The sequence below is a fragment of the Melospiza melodia genome, chromosome 4 (assembly GCF_035770615.1).
Source record: "Melospiza melodia melodia isolate bMelMel2 chromosome 4, bMelMel2.pri, whole genome shotgun sequence".
Lineage (NCBI taxonomy): Eukaryota > Metazoa > Chordata > Aves > Passeriformes > Passerellidae > Melospiza > Melospiza melodia.
The window spans coordinates 73,087,594-73,105,622 of record NC_086197.1 but is presented as its reverse complement, the minus strand read 5'-3'; the positions used below and the strand labels follow the sequence as shown (position 1 = coordinate 73,105,622).

General features: G+C 36.8%; 1 protein-coding gene across 1 annotated transcript in view; it reads right to left on the bottom strand.

The window, feature by feature from the left end:
* LRIG3 (leucine rich repeats and immunoglobulin like domains 3) overlaps window positions 1-18,029 on the bottom strand; it is a 41,702-nt gene that overhangs the window by 12,575 nt on the left and 11,098 nt on the right. Inside the window, exons 4-12 of the mRNA XM_063155162.1 lie at window positions 8,826-8,960; window positions 8,070-8,213; window positions 6,021-6,164; window positions 5,562-5,705; window positions 4,992-5,135; window positions 3,664-3,744; window positions 2,930-3,001; window positions 2,465-2,536; window positions 1,128-1,291 (exon numbers count right to left, since the gene is read on the bottom strand). Coding sequence (XP_063011232.1) covers window positions 1,128-1,291; window positions 2,465-2,536; window positions 2,930-3,001; window positions 3,664-3,744; window positions 4,992-5,135; window positions 5,562-5,705; window positions 6,021-6,164; window positions 8,070-8,213; window positions 8,826-8,960 — 1,100 coding nt within the window. The remainder of the gene's footprint in view (window positions 1-1,127; window positions 1,292-2,464; window positions 2,537-2,929; window positions 3,002-3,663; window positions 3,745-4,991; window positions 5,136-5,561; window positions 5,706-6,020; window positions 6,165-8,069; window positions 8,214-8,825; window positions 8,961-18,029) is intronic.

Sequence of the window (18,029 nt, the reverse complement as noted above, 5' to 3'; positions counted from 1 at the left end):
CTGCATTATATCAACCTCTGCTTCTCGGCAGTAGCTACAATCTGCTGATTATTTATTAAATATCTGTCTGCTAACAGGAAAGGAAAAAACAACATTTTGGTACACTATTTTATATTCTGGACTTGCTTTCCCACTGAAAAAGGGTAGCAACAGTAAAAATTAACCAGTTATATTTGCTATGAGACAAAATTATTGAGAAAACACTTATCTTTTTGTCTCCAAAGAATACAATGTTTGAATTTTCTTTAGTAAGAAAAATAAAACTTATTCAACAAAAATACACAAAATGCAGTTAGTTGGCTTTTAAATTTCCTGGTATTTTCAAAGTTTCTACTTTATATATCAGAGTAATCAAAAATGCCCTTACCCTGAATGCTTAGCTTCACTTTGCTTTAGAGAACATAACACGGATGTTCATTATGCTACTAAACACACATAGAAAAATTTCATTTTTAAAGCAGATGCTATCACCTCAAATTCTCAGGTCCTAAAGTAAAAATATTTTGCTAGCATTTACTCTCTGGCAAACTGAAATAAAAAAATACCAGTATCGTAACTGTGGTAATCATATTTTTTAAACACAGTTTAAAAGGCAGTAATTTAAATACTCCAAATAATTTTTAAAGTACACCACAAGCACACATAAAAGCATCAGAGCTGAGGCCAATATAGCTTTTTTACCTTGAAATTTTAGCAGCCCTGGAATAATCTCAAGAATAATGGAATATGGAAAAAAATTTACAAATAACCAAACCCAAAAACTACACCTTAATTTCCCAAAGTATGTCTCACTTAAAAACAATAGTGATCAAAACAGTATCTTTTAAATCTAGAGGCACATACATTTACCCTCACAACGTACTGAGCTTTCACTTGCACGCATAGAACATGGTATGTTCTATGTAAGCAAGCTGTACTTGGTATAAAAGTCAAAGTCTCCCTGTCTTGTACAAAGCCTCAAGCTTTAAGCATCTACATCAGTTTGGGAACAGAAGAAAATGTTACTAAGTATCACATCCTTTCAATTTTGTTATAGAAATCACAACATATCAAGGAACCACAAAAAAAAAAATCCAAGCACACAGCAATATTTGTTTTATAGGATGAGAAATAGAGGCTACACTCACCACAGACAAACCCATCCAGGCTGACAGCAAAAATACTTCTCCCTTTTAGCAGCTGAGGATGGGCACAACTGGCATTTACAAAGCTCTGGAAGTTGTTCTCTGACATCCACTGTGGTAGCCATTTCAACTGGCAGTCACACAAGAGACTTGATGTGTTGAAGTGCCTAAGAAAAAGCAATTAAAATCAAAGCCTGTTTGTTTGCTCTATTCTGTTTGTAATACAGATCTGTGTGAGCACACTTTCATAACAAAACTAAGGCTCTAGGTTAAACACACATATTGCAAGAGAAAGATGGCAATATTGCTCAGCTGAAATCTCCTCCCTTGCCCAGCTGGTGATGCTGTGCCTGATGCCCCCTGAGGACATGGGTGGCCCTCCTGGCTGCCAGGGCACTGGTGAGTTATATCCAACTTGCCACTGACCAGGGCACCAGGTCCTGTTCCACAGCTCTGCTTTCCAGCCTCTTATTCCCAGTCTGTCCACACACCCAGGGCTGCCCTTCCCCAGGCGCAGAATCCAGCCCTTTCTCTTGTTGGATGCCATACAGCTGCTGATTGCCCGGCCCTCTCATTTGCTGAGGTCACTCTGCAGGGCCTCCCTGCCTTCCAGGGAGTCAACAGCTCCTCCCAGCTTTGCATCACCTGTGAACTTGCTCAGTATCTCCTTTGAGTCCTAAGTCCAAGTCACTGATGAAGAGCACAGGGCTGATGATGGAGCCCTGCTGAACCCCACCAGCGGCAGGTTGCCAATTTGATGTCACCCCTTTCAGTATAACCCTCTGCACCCAACCCGCGAGCCAGTGCTGCTCTGCATTGATCAACAGAAAAAAAGAGTGAGAGGACAAAAACATCCTCACTAAAATACATTTTTTGCAGTGACCACTTCACGACTTCTCTGAAGATCTGTCTCTGCTACTACAGGAGAGGAGGAGCCAATTACAAGCAGTGACAACCAGGTCTTTACAAAAGAATTACAGCACTGCATTTCACTGGTCCAGCACTGCTGTTCTTAAGAGCACGTCACATTAAAGTCTCCCTTATCTAAAACCTGTTAGAGATCACCTAATTTAAAATAAGGATTTTAGAGACAACAAATGTAGCAAAAATTGAATGTAGCCACCTATCCTTCACTCTCTCACTTAAATACACCCATCATATAAAAATAGAAAAAAAACCCCAAAACACTGGCATAAACTTTTTATGTTATTTCAGAGAGATTACAGCAGGGGTTTATCACTGCACCAGATGATGTCATATAAGGCTTTTATTTATACCTTTATATGTATAGATAATATCTATATACTTAATAGAGATTATGTCTTTTGATAGAAACTTACAGTTCTTTGAGTTTCTTCATTTGTGAAAATGCATTTCCTTGAACTGACATAATTGCATTGTTACTTAGATCTCTAGGAAGAAAAAAGAAAAACAGGAGTAGAAGAAAATAATAGATTTATTAAACTGAATGGATTTAAGACTCAAGCAATAATTTGCTATTTTAGTGATATACAAAGGGTGTTTAAGCTCAAAATAAAAGGAGATGCAAATGAGGAGTTTCACAGCGTGTTTCATATGTAAGAATTTCTGCATTAATTCCAAAATTCACACTCAGTGTAACTTCAAAACTGAAAAATCTTCTGAAGATCACAGTAGCAACCATGGTAAGGTTAATCAAATAATCAAATATTTATGACTTTCATCCCAAGTCATAAATAAAGCTTGTTACTTCTCCTTTAAATTCAGTTAGTATCAAAATTCATTTTTTTCCCATTTTGAGTTAAATGTGAATGTCTACTACTTACAAGTGTTCAAGTGCATCCAAACCAGAAAATGCTTTCTTTGTAATGGATCTAATCCTGTTTCCTTGGAGTATCCTAAAAAATTTAAGCACATGATGCAAAAGAAATGAAATTAAATGGGAGTATTTTTGAGCTGAATAATTGCATTTTTGGCATTTAGTTTTCAACTGTGACTAGTATTCACCACTCACCCATTTCCAATGCAACAATCTGCATCACATCTAAAAGATACTAATTTATTCCCCTTGAATAAAGAACTAGATTTTACAATGATTTTAGAAGACATTTAAGGTATGCAGTTAAGTGATATGGATTATTCTAAATGTAAAACTGTAATCACTTTTTAATTTCATAAATATGCATTTTAAAATTTCAATGCAATGGAGCCACTTCCACTGGATGCTGCTTTACCTTACTGAAGACTAAGCCTGCCACTATGCTTTTATCATATGATATACTTATTATTTTTAAGTATGGAAAAACCTCATTCTTTGATAAATATGTCCATAAATATTATCAATACTTGAAGTATTTCAGATTAGTTTGACTTGGAGAATCTTGAATTTCTTTTATTGACACGGAAGATGTTATAGAGAACAAAGTGTTAAGAGAGAAAAAAATCATCTCTGCTATGGAAAATTTAACATCCTTAAGTGTTGGGCTTGTCCTTTGAAAGACACATAATAAGGTCTTTATTTTAAGGCATGATGAGATACAAATGCTGTAGCAATACTCACAGCTTCTTAAGTTTATCTAGGCCAGAGAAAGCACCATTCATATCTTCAATAGTCCATGATATTTCATTGTTTTTCAGATCCCTGTTTAAGAGGGGAGGGGGAATCAAACCACAAAAGCTATTAAAAAGAACAAGGCACATAGCTCTTCCACAGCATGTATTACTTAAAGAAAATCTAAAACAGCTTTCTGTTGGATTGGTTGGATTTTTGTTCAGTTGGTTTTGGTGGGTTAAGAGAAGCTTTTCCTGATTAACTTTATCACTTCAATTTTTACTGAGAGACTTGGAAGACTGTTAGTATTTTTCCCACTGATAATTGAAAAGGTCACAAACTCAACAATTTTTAGAACTGTGAGCAAACCAAATGATATAACCCTGAAAAGGTATTCAGATACAGGACTATTTAGAAAAACATGCACTGCAGGAAGGGAAAGGACCAACTGCTGTCCGTTTGAAATGGAACCCCCTCATGTTGTTTTAAGTCCTTAACACCCAGAGAGTCATTTTAACATCCCAAAACATTTACTTAATTATCTATGAAGCATAAAGAGCTTACAGATTTGTGTACAGAATAGTGTGTCTGCAAACAATCCACAGGGTTGAGCAGGAGGAGAAAGAAAAATCTAGGAAAAATTGCCTAATACTTAATACCTAAACAGCTCACAATTCTCTAAGTTCCTTTCTTTATGATTTCCAACTCTCTATATTGTTAAAAAACATGGTGTACACTCCTCTAATTTGCATTTTTCCTAGATGCCCTAAGTGTATGTGAGCAAACCCCTGAAAATAAAGCCTAGAGGCAAAGGCAATCTTTTGCTCATCTGGCTGACAGATGGGTCAGTGGTATGCAATGGCAAGGTTTTAATGAAGAGGAATGTATTTAGATTAGTTCTTTCCCTTCCTTTAAGAAATGCTATCTCAAAAACACAAACTGATACTTAAAGCAATTGTCCAGTCATGACAATGATTTTTGTATTCTTATTTCTGCTGTGAGAGAAAATTATTCACTTAAGACACAACTATGATCCAGATCTCCAAAACTGGGTAGCAGTGCTCTGCTTGCTGCCTTCAAGAGATATGCCTCTCCCACAGCAATGCTACTGGAAGTCGGCATCACTGTTACCACCATCCATTGTGCACAGCCTTAACAAAAGAGGAACTCTTCCTTTCTCAACTATTCTGGAAAGAAATCTTACTGTAAGAAAATCATACACTGATCAGGGGAAGTTAACAAAATGTTCTTGTCTCTTTCATAAAGGAAAGAAATAACCTATAAACACAGGATTTTTCTTAAATTTTTAACCTTACAAATTGAGTTTGTCAACTCACAAAATCTGTAGACTGGAAAGTCCCTTGAAGGCACAATCAGCAATGTAGTTTACTTTGTTGTTTCCAATGTACAGTCCAACCAGCACGCTTAAACCAATGAAGCTTGAATCATCTAACCTTGCTAATTGATTGAATGTCAAATCTCTGCAAATTTAAGGGGGAAAAAAAGCATTTTAATGTTCATGCTGCAGTGCTTATTTAACTTAGTTCAACCCACATGGATTTTCAGGGGGGAAGCACCAGTTTTCCCCTGATGATTATCACAGAACCCACTACAACACTTCTGACCACAAAGCATTTTGCATTGTTTTGAACAATTCACAAATTACTGCAGAATTAATTTCTCTCATTTGAAAATTACTGTGTTATGGCTTCAGTACAACTGCTACAGTGAAATGGAGCAATCTCATTTAACTTCCAAATTTTTTCAACAAGATATAACTGTCTTATACAGCAAAGTTGTAGTCATCTTGGAAACTTTGCTATGAAAAATTCACAGATCAGTGCTAAGAAGCTCATGTTTTGCCATCTACCTGGCTTTTGAAACTGGAAGAGAATAAAGATACTCACAGTTCACTGAGTTTTTGGCAAAATTCCCAGGCATCAGGACTGATCCTGCTGATGGCATTTTGGCTAAGATGGAGTTGTTGCAGCATCAGTAAGCCATAAAGCCAGCCCTTGGTTACCTCTGTTAAATTGTTATGGTCCAGCTGCCTACAAACACCCACAAACAGAAAAAGACATAAGGTTTAGAAACACAGCAGCATGCATGCTATGCCACAGGTCCACCTCTGACCTCACAACACTGGCTAGAGAGCTGGAGCCTCTACATAAATCTTGAGTTGTATCCATGCATTTAAAATGTGCTGCTCTACACACTCACTACTGACTGAGTGCTCCTTTTCAGACCACAACAAAACAATTCAATTCATAAACATCTTTAAATTTTATCACACAATTCTATTAATTTTGTGGAAATCCACTTAATATGTTATCAGTAGAACCTATCAGCAAAATTTTGATACTTACAAGACTTCCATGTTGGTCAAACCCCAGAAAGCACCATCCATAAGCCTTGTAACCCCATTTCTCTGCAGTTTTAATGATTTCAAAGCAGGAAGTCCTTGGAAAGTGAGCCCATCTATTTTTTTGATTTTGTTGCGATTCAGCTCCCTGCATCAATAGAATTTACAGTTACAGCACAGTAATTTTACCTACATGCCAACAACCTTTCTTCCCTCTCTGGAACCAACTTTATTTAAACATTTCTCTTGCACATGAAACAAAGACAAGAAGTAATAAAAATAAAATATTTTATTGTAACACATTATGTTCAACCATGTTAATACTGTTCTGCCTTTCTGATACTGAGAACGAGTACTTGGTAGTTCCTGATTTTCAGACTTAAAGAATCCCTGTAGACCTAGAATGTCATGGTTAATCCTGTTCTTAAATTCAAAATTGAGAGCAGTGTTTATCCAGAAGTACAGATGTTAAGGCTGGTTTGTAATTGCAGTCAATAAACAGTAAAAAAAAAAGTTAAATTTTAGTTGTGATAACGAGACAAAATTGAACATCCTGGGTGATCTATTTCTGTATCTGTAGTCAAGCACTCATTACATCTCTCCCTTCTCCAAAACCAGTTACACATAGTGCCCTCCCTCTTTCTCAAGTGGTCTTGGCACTCACTCTTCTGCCACTACACTCACCCTGTGCAGGTCAGAAACTGGGAGCAATGTGTATCCTCTGAGGGAGATGGAGGGTGTAACTAGCAGGGGGGCAAGATGCAGTGACAGGATTAGACAATACTACCAAAAGGTAATAAAAGGAGTGATCATCTGTCCCTTCAAGGAAGTCTTAGGTCTACCAAACTAGGAAGAATCTCTCCTTTCAAAACTCATTTCACCATGCAAAGTAAAGGTCTAAATAATCCTCTCCCCACATTACTACCATCATTATTTTTCAGAGTCACAACCCTGTAAGAATTCAGCTTGTCTCTACAGCAGTCTGACACAAAAATCTACTTCATAACAGACCTGAGGGAGAGCCCTACTTCTTATCCTATGTTTAAATATGAATAAAAAGTGAACATTCAGTAAGAACAGGCTTTAGTTCTTCCTCATTCTTCTTTGAATACTTTCATGTGATAACGCAAATTTTTGGGCTTCCTTGCAGATAAACTACCTAGCATAACTCAGTCAGCATAACAACTATGAACAAAGGGAACATTTTTAGGCAAGGATATAAGCAACATCCAAAAGTTCAGGTGAATCTGAAGATCAGAAAGTCTACCAAAATCATTAACAAATCCTGAGCTTTGCAGGACTTCTATTGAGGCCTGACTAAAACTGTTCCAACACTCATATCCAGAAGAAACACAGTCACTCTTTCCAGAAGTGTCAAGCACTCTAATATTTCAGTGTTCTTATAAGCTATCACTTTCAAGGCTAACCTTAGAGACTTTGTAATTGTAATTTTTAACTCCTAACTATCTAATATGGAAAGTAATTATCCAGGATTTGACAAAGTGCAACCCATTCTTTTGTCCATTTTCTGCACTTTCTAAGTTTTCTAATTAAAACAAGCCCGACAGTCTCTTTCATATAACTTTATTATTTATTTGGTAGAACATTTATGGACAGCACTGTGTCAGTAAAGCTGAAGGTCTATTTATTCAAGCATATTGCTTATTGTCATGCCATTTGAAAGAAAATTAATTTCCTTCATTCCACTGTGAAAGCACAAAGTAAATGACTGCTGCAGTGACCTATATAAGTTTACTTTACTTACTATTTTCCTGATGCTTTATTACAGAAATATTGCTCCTACCCCTTTTTCAGTCTTTTTTTTTTTTACTTTTAATAGGCAAACACAATTTTAAACACAAAGACTGTTCACATCTCACCAACATATAAGACTAGTTTTGTTCAGTACAATGCTGCAGTTAGTAAGGGTTGCAGTAATATGTTTTCTCTGTCTGTCTCACTCTGCCTCTGGTTAAATTAAAGGCTAAAGTTCAAGCACTGCCAGTGCTTTGGAAAATCTGAAAACAATTAGTCAATTGTAGGTTACACTTACAGGTGCTGCAGATGGGACAGTTTAAACATCTTTTGAGGAATTGCTGAAATTTTGTTCCTGTTCAGTTTCAATACTTGAAGTGTGGTAGACAAATTGTCAAAGGTACCAGGCTCCATAGAGGTTATTCGGTTACTGTTAATATACCTGTTGAAACAACGTCTAGAAGGTTAAATTTACAGTTATTTAATAAATTCTTAACACCAAAAAGTGAAACACAAAGCTCTTGTGGGGCTTACTCATTTATAAATGGATTTTTTCATATTAATTAGAGCTCTTGACAGCTTTTTCTATAGTCAAATAGTATTTCACCACCATCATTTTACTCCACTCTGCCAGAGTGTGATAATGGAAGAAAATAATATGTGGCAATCCAGTTACTTTTTTATCAGTCAGTCTATCTTGCATTCCAATATTCCTGAATAAGAATTGAAGTGTATTCACAAGAAGTCTATCCAGCTCCATATAAATACAAACTAGACTATCCATGGGGAACTTAAATTAATTTTATCACATAATTATTTCTCTCAAGAGACACATCTATTTGTTTCATCTCAAGATAATGGCCTTAGCTTTTTTTAATGAATTAAAACATCTCATTGTAACAACTCAAAGTTAGTAGCTTATGTTAAACTAGACAGGTAGGAATATTAATGTCATTCTAATTAAAAGAAGATTTAATACTTAATAAACAGCTGCCAATCTAAATTATCCAACAAGATATTTGAAAGTAACCTAAAAGAAAAAAAATCTACTTACAGATACTTGAGTTGTAATGATGGAAATGATGAAATTTTTAGCTCTGATATGTTGTTGTTGCTCAAGTCCAAAGTTTCTAGACTCTGAAATGGCTTCAGATGTTCAGACAAAATGTTGGCAATCTTGTTACTTGTCCTGATATTTAAGGGCAGTAGTCAAAATGTCATTTCCAGAGTAAAAACATCTTAACTACACAACCCTGGCAAATATTAGTTCATAATTCCTCTACTTGAAAATAATTTTGAATTACAGAAAAGCAATAAGGTATGTTCTCTATGCATAATATTAATCCAAAATCACAAACTGAAATAGCCTAAATAAATTTTCATTAATATTTCATGAAATATAATTCCAGGAAACGATGAAAAAAATGCAATATAATCCAATTACTGCAATTCATGGCTTTTAAAAAGAGATGCAAAACACTATAATCACCTATTTCTGAACAGTAGAAATATCTGGCACTTGCATGAAACTTTATACCACAGCATTTTAATGAAATAAAGTTAGAGCTGTTTTCTATTTTAAGCAAATTAATATCATAGTAGCAAAACACAGTGCTTGGGTTTTTTTGAAAACTTCCTTGGCACAGAAGTCCATCTAAATTTCCAGAAAAAAACACAGAGCTAGATTATAAAGAATGGATGACAACACAGCCCCCTGAAAAACATTCTGTAATTATGGAATTAGACCTAGTATTCCAATCTACAGATTTTTCTAATGAGTTAGCAAAGAACAAAAATTCTGCATATTAGAGGTCGTTACAGGAGTTTTGGGCTTCATGTCTGGTCAAACTTCAGCTCAGCATCACACCCAATTCCACAACAAAAAGTATGCAACAATCTGAAGATGTGGGTAATGTAGTCTGTTCTGAGGAACACCCATCTTTCACACATGAACTTTTTCCAGTGACCCTATTTCATGTTCATATCCAGCAACCTACCAGTTTTTGCACCTCAGCTGCATGATGTACAGAATCATACACCACACATCAGCAGCATTACTGTTCAGGGCTACCACTACACAGGTGAAAGCAGATCCCAACCAATTAAACAAATGTAACCTGAAATAATTCTTGTTACCTTGTTGAGTTCAAGTCATTCTAGCTGTGGTACACTCTAAATCTTGCTCAATAATTACCAAGATTTAGGAGCTTTTCCCAGATCCTAGAGATTGCAGGCAAAAGCAATTTTAGGAAAACTATCAACAAGAATATTAATTCTGGAAAGTGTTTACCTTTAATGGAAATACTTGCTCTGGATCAAATAGTAAGCCACACATTAGGACAACATGGACAACTCTCATGTATTCAAGGGGTGTGGGGGAACTACTGCTCAAGACAAAAAAGTCCTAACTCACAAACTGAACCAGAAGTGAGATTAATGGGCCTTCTGACCACATATGGGAATGCGTAAGTGATCCTGCAGCCCCTCCAATGCTGAGCTTGTGTCATGTTTCAATTCCTTAGGCTGTCTGGTATAGGTACACTGCATTTTTTAACTCTTAGCTGAAAGTATTTATAATAAATGGAAACAAATTACTTTAATAAAAAACAACAACAAACACCACCACCCTGTGTCAGTTCCACTGGCCAAATAAGAATGTGAGTTAGATAACATAACAGGTCATAGAGCCTTGCCTTTATGCATTAGTTTGTTTACAAGGTAATTCCTAACAAGGTATTAAAACTGCCAATTACTTGAGTGACGAATAAAATTTTCCTTGCAGTAAAAGTGTGCTCCAGCAGAAGCCAGCAATTTCCTGAGCTGCTCGCCTCCTAAATTGCAGTGTGAAAGTGTTCAGTTATAAGACGGCTTGCACAGTACTGTCTTTGTGTCAGCATTGCTCCATAAAACAGAAATTCCTCACAACTGGCAGGATAATAGCCCCTGTATTACAAACTTTAGTTGGACCTAATGGAACCAAATAAAACTCTTACACCATCTTCAGAGTAGCACTTAAACCAACTGGCAAATTACCTGACACAGACCGAGTTACAACAAAACCAAACAAAAAACCTGCAGCTTGTTTGCTTCAGGAACATTTTTCTTTTTTTGAGATGGTAAGGCCATATTGAGGAGTTACAAGCAACTTCTTTTGCTCACTGAAACTGCACTACACATCGTAGTCCTAGTCCATCACACAGTCAAAATCAAACCAGCCCTCAATGCACCATCCTGCTTAATCATATTTGTAGAAGTTACTCAGTTGCAAAATAGCTGAACAGTTCACTCCCTATTGCTCCTAGTCCAGTTTCTCTTCAAAAGAATGTAAATATAATAATTTACACCTGGAAGATTACTCAGCACTGAAGATATCCAAATAGTTCTACTTTAGGACCCAACTTTATTTAAAATGAGACAGTTTAACTCTAATTTGATTTTTCTTCATAATCATCACTTAAGCAGATTGAAAAGAACAGTGTATCACCCTCCTCATAACTGCCAAACCATCATCAAAATTAGTCAAGAAGGACATGTTTGAAAACACAAGCCTATCTAACTGTCAAGACAGAATCAAAGAGCACAAATGTGGACACAATGACATAAAAGTTTTTCCACTGAGAGGAGGGTGAGGGTAAAAAAAGCCAAAAGAAAATCTTTCCTGTGAACGGTACTATTGCTGTGCTCAGATAAAAGGAGCTGCATACACTCCATTGGTTTAATTTCACAGACCCTCAAGGCAAGATGAGAGAAAGAGATTCCCTGCAACAAGAAAACCAGCACATCAAGCTCGGCCAGAAACAAACCTGCAGCAATGATAACAATTTCTTCATGTGGAAGGACCAGCAACATGCTGTAGCTTCCTTATAATTTCTCCTGTTACAGCTAAAGCAGCAGGAGCACCAAGGAATGCAGATAAACCCACCAAAAATATCTACTTGAATTTGAACGTGCCTTTTGCAATTTGAGTGCTTATATCCTGACTTGCAGCAAAAAACCCCACAAACCATTGACCAGGAGTGCATACAGCTTGATTCAATTACTTTTACATAAGTAAAAGTGTGAGTACCAGCTTAAGAAGAATACCAGTTTTTCATTATGGGTATGAGAAATCTTAGTTCTCCTTCTCAACATTCATGACTTTAAGTGTACCAATAGGCCAGAAATCCTGTAACAGCCCTCTTAATCCTGATCTTAAGATTCATTCTATATAACCAGCTGCCATGTATATGACATAATGACTTTTACTTTCCTTATTCTGGGGAAATACAAAGCAGGTCAGAAACTTCTGTATTCATTTTGTTGAGCATCCAGTTAATGCCTTTCAGATATAAAAGCTCTTAAATGCTGCAACATCTACCCCCCCCCTCCCCTCCACCCCCCAGCTTTTAAAGATATGAGACAGTCATACTGTCTCTTGATTAAGATTGTCAGTAGGAAATGTTTTCTACTTAAGAAAAATATCCACCTAAGCTTCATGGTCCTGATGAGATGTAACTCATCGTGCACACTGTAACATGGAAAATCCAAGGCAGGAACAGATTAGGACCTGAAGTCTTGTCTTTTGTTTCTCTTCGAAATCTCAGCACAAAAAAACACTCCTGCACTTCCAGTATAACTTTTTCTTCCAGCTGTATCCTGATCTGCAGTGTTTTGAAAACTTCTTTGTTGGATCTCACCCTACTATACTGGCAAAGAGTATGTGTAGGAGCCTGGAGATGAAGCAAGCTAGTAAAGAACAAGAACAACAAAGATAATTTTGGAGAAGAGTCCATGCAACCTGTTCTGCATCATTGCTAGATGCAAAGTAACTGTCTTAACATACGTGTATAACTGGACTAATACAGTACCTTCTGTCCTTCAACTAAACCTTGAGAAGCAGAATAATCTGAATTACAAAAGGACAAATTAAACCATTGTGGAATCTCCTATTGGAAAACAAGAGTAAAGAGGAAAAAAAAGTCTTCTGCTAGGACTGGATGCATCTTTCTGACCAGTGCTGAGGCCAAGACACGACATTTCATAGATGCACGGTCTGACTAGGTTAGAGCTTCTGGAGGCAGCCATATCAGTCGTGCAAAACCGACATGACTGTCCACATCTGAGCATGTCCTGAGCGGTCTCCACTGCATGCCACTACAACTCACAGCCTCCTTTTAAATTTTTCTGGGTTTTTCACCTGCTCTTCCCTTCATTCATTAGCTGACATCATATTCATATAGCTGGCATATTCTTTCTTGCAGTCCCCCTCCTCCCCTCCCAAATTCCTTTGGGAGCAATGATGTAAACACACTGTGTGGAAGAAAACTGAAGCAAAAGGGAAAAAACAAATTATATTAAATACAAAGAATCAAGACTGTAATTGGAAGTGCTGGAAGACACATACTTTGTGGCTTTTAGGATAAGACTGGACAACTTTAAGAAACTCTTATTAGAAGAGCCTCAGTAACTACTACTTCAGGAAGAGCAAAAATGTTCTTTTTTCTTTAATTTCTACTCATCTGAATACTGGGCAACACTGTAATGAACAATTACATTATTAAAATAGTGAATTTTAAAGCTGAACACTACCCTTACCAAAAAGCAGCCTCTGATATGAATGGGACTACATGCTCTTCTCACAAGTAAGACACCCAACTGGACTGAATTAAGAACGTCTGGGTTGTTGGTTTTTTTTTAATATTTGTAAGTGTTAGTCACAGAAGTATTGCTAGTGAAACTGTTTTTCTCCAAGACAAAATCAGCAGAAATAGAGCCTAGATTCTGGCTCACTTCCAGTTCCACTGGTAGGTTTACAAGTCTGATACCTCTCTCACACATGAGCTTCTTGCCTTCCTTGTGGCAAGCAGTTGTTCCTTCTTTTGAAGGTCTCCATTTCATTATCCATGCCTCTCATTCCTCTTTCAAGCCAGATGTCAGAAAGACTCTGTTTTTCTATTTCGTGTTTTTATATTACACAGGCATAACAGAAAATGAAAACTCAGAACTCTGTAGGATACTGATACCCTGTCCAAAACTTGAAACCAAAGGTTTATTGGTTCCCAAATCAAACATAAACTGGGAAAGGGGAAAAGATGCAGACTGACAGTGATCAGATACGTTTTCCTCATCAAAAAGAAGAGACAAATCCAAACTTTCAAACACATGATACTTCCATAACAATTCTCTTCTGATTCCAGTCATAGTACCAATATGCAACTAATTAAGTTTTTCTTCCAAACTCTCTTCTTAATACCCTGATGTCTGTTTCCAATTTAGTTTTCTGGCTTTTCCAAAATAATCACAAGTTACCTAGCATGTGATAGGCAAGTGAATGTGTAAGTTCATCCCTTTATTTTAACAACTGAATCAAAAGCAATTCAAGCATAGCTACTTTGGCAAAAGCTGACAACAGGAATAGCCCGCTGCAGACTTGGTGAGCTGTGTGACAGTTCGTTAAAGCTAAAATCTTGGAAAACTTTAAATATGATCTAGATAAAATCAGTATAGTTCCCTAGAGTATTATACATCATCTTTCTAATCTAATGTACAGAGCTCCTAAGTAAAAACACCTATTTTTTATCATTACAGAGCAATCCTCCCTTTTAGAGGGTGCAGACCAAAGTCTAGGCAGATTAGACTGCACACCCCTCTAGATGTACCCCTAACTTGAATCATTCAAGGTGAGCAATGTTCTCCCATCCACTTTTCTTTCACTCAAGGCACAAGTGATTTCACTGCTTTATTGTAATCACCACCACCAATTCTCTAAAATAAAATCCAAACTTATGCCTGACCTCTCAATAGAATTTCATTCTCACTTCTTCCATTTTCCGTATGCCCCACTGCTCTGTAAAATTCCTGCCACTCTTCCATTCTGTCATATCAGACAAGTGTTCTCTATTTTTGTAGTCCATAACGATTCTTTATAATTTACCTTTTGCTTTACCACTCTGATCAGAAAATCATGACAGATTTATCCACTGCAAATAGCTCATAAAATCTGCATTCTTTTCCATTCTCATTGCAAAAGCATTAATCTAGGTTCTCACTCACACAATTTTTGCTACAACAAACTATGGGTTTCTATGTACTTCTCTTTCCCCTCATTCAGCCTAAATTGCTGTCATAAAAATTGAGTTTCCATGTCTGTAAGCCTGAGTAAGGCAGGTTTCTTTTCAAATTCTTTCATTTACTTCCTCTTAAGTCTCCACACCAAGTGTCAGACTGCAAGAACTAATTCCAGTAAGTTCCTCGCTCTAGCTTTTTGCTCATAACTTCAGACCAAGTCACACATGGTTTACCACCACTCTCAGTTTTGGGACATTCTCCAAGTAGCCTTATGGCTGAAGCCCAGCATGGCATTCCTCTATCCCTTCTTTCAATCCTTCTTCAAAACAAACTCTTCCAGGCAGCATCCAAATCTTAATCCTTCCCATAATAAAGTGGTAGCTTAAGAGATGACAAGGATGTAAAATATTTGACCAATGTTTTCTTCATACTGGGATCCAGACTCCAGTTTAGTTTGCTAGCTTTATAAACAAACAATACCACTTTCTCTGGCAAGCATAGAGGGGAAAGGCTCCTAGTGAATGTAAGCTTTCATTTTCAGGAGTTTCATCTAAACATCTTTCTTGTGACTGCAGCTTTCTAACTGCCTCCTGAGACAGTGTTCTCCAGGATTTTACACACAGCTTTCACTCCCAGACCACTGTGAGATGACACAGAGGCAAACTTCTCATACCTATCCTTCTCTCTTTACTGAAGACCTTTCACAAGGGTTTAAGTTACTGCCACAAAGTGCAAACTATCACTCTTATTTCTAAACTGTCAGATGGGACAAATGTATGATTTACTTTGAGTGTTTGCTTCAATTAGCTGATTTTTATTTCTTAATATGACTATCTGAAGCCTGATCTGGGATGCCCATTATCAAATCACACACATAAATGCACTTTTCCACATTTTAAACAGAAAGAGACAACCAATACTAAAAAAAAAAAATTAAAAAAATTAAAAAAAAATCCCTTCACAATAGTAGAAGGAATTAACTGCCACTTTTCTTCAGTAACTATGTTTGTGCATAAAGTAAGATAAGTCATCAGGCTAATTTTGTAGTGGCTGATTAGAAAGCTAAATTTAAAGCTGCAATAGTTTTTCTTACTATGAAAACTTGTGACCTGTGCAGTCACCTAGGACTGGCTACCTTACAGTTTTTTTGTCCTGTTTTACCTCCTGACCTTTCCTGTTAGTACTTTTTGTTCATTTACCATTTTAAGCATCCAGGACAATACACATCTTCAAAGCCAGTAAATTTAAATTCAGCACATATTGACATAAAGACATTTACAAACTAAAGGCTGTACAAAACCTTCAGAGAAGTGGCTTGTGGATTCTGTCCATCGTCTAACAAACACATCGCCACATTTCAAAAAAACTGCCCCAGTTTTGGCAGCACTTTTAAGTATCTCAGAACTCAAAAGTGAACAGTCCAACAGTCCCTGCCTTAAAGGCTTCCTCTACAGATAGAGTTGGAGGATTCCTCCAACACAGCATAGAAAAATCTCTACCATGTCACATTTTTGTTATGTCTCTCATAAACAGAAGATTTCACATTCTAAAAGAGTAGTGAAGCAGGAACCTAATATAAAACACACATTACTGTAAGACTTGAAAAACATTCCTGAACTGTGAATCATTCATGCACCCTTTAACTTCCACATGTTCCTCTCTGACTTTACTACAACCAAGTATTTGTTTGTGTTCTAGACTAACGTGATCAATCCTTACAATCTAACAACTTGAATCACCGACACCATATGCTCTAGTGCCTTTAAATAAACTATCTCCTATTCAATAAAATGTAAAATTACATGGCTATTTAAAACACTCCATTCTTGAAAACTAGTCTAATGTTAGAATTTCACTATATGCATGAAAGACTTGGGCACGTACAGCTCTTTTAGTTTCTACTGACTACAAGTGCATTAGCATGGAACATATCCTGGATGTGGGTAATAAGAAACATGGGGGCTTTAATACCAGTTCTACGCACATGTTTTGGTAAGAACAGTAAATTCTAGTTGGAGAGACAGGATACTTCAATACTCCAAGCTTTTCTGTCTCTTCATAGTCACTGCTACCTTCCATACGTCACAGTACTGAAGGATACAGTGTACTGATGATGTTGGACAGTGTATACAACTACGTTTTTTTTTTTAATTCTGCAAGTAAAAGTAGCATGTTTTTCTTATTTAAACTGTATATCCTTATACAAAATCTTACCTAACATTGCTGAATTTGCAAATCAGTCTCTTCCTTATAAAGTACTAGTAACATCAGAAGTAGTTAACATTTTCAGAAGAATTTTTAAGTAAAACCCCTATGTAAATAGTAGCTGGTAGGTAAAACACCAAACAGGACTTCTAGACAAGGCTATTGTACTTACACCATTTGGTTTCAATCTGTTTCTGCATTTTTCCCCTAGGTCCAAAACTACAACTACAATAGACCTGAAAGGCAGTATTTAGTTTTCTTCTCATGTGTCAAGACCACTGGTTCAGGCAGACTTTTAGGATAAAAAGGACAGAACTGGTACATCTTGGATAAGCAATGTCATGGGAATGGAAAGAATACTCAGAACTTTCACTTTTTCTCCTGAAATGAGGGCATTAGTGCCCAATTTTGTACCTGATACAAAAGCAATCCATCTATCTTGGACCCGTAAAAAGTAAACTGTTTTTTCTCCAAGAAATGAATAATTCTCTACTACAAAAATTTGAAGCAATTCTCCATTAATTAAATTGTTTTTACATTTACTTCAGGAATGCAATTTAGAAAACTTCTAATATATTTTACTTTGAGGGTTAGATAAATACACTACCAGGTGTACTGCCTGCACATTATATACCTGTTTTAAGCAGCTGTTAAATCCAATACTCTCCTCAAGAGAGTTGCCAGCACGTGTGGGACCTGAGCTCCTGGCTAGAGCTATTGTGCTGACAATCTCTGGCAAATACCCGAAATTCCCTGCCTCCATATACTGCTCTCTTCATGCCTTCTGTTATAGAAGGTATATAAAAGGGTTTGGTGGCTGTGCAAAAAGAACACCCTGCAATTTGATTTTCAGAGACCTGACCTAGGCCCCCTGACCAGATATATCCCAAACTACCACCCACATAGGTCACAGTTGTATCCAGACTGCCAGGAGGCTCACAAGCTCTCACAAGAATAGAATCATCACACAAATAAAATCATAGCTACATCTCCAGCCATGTAAGGA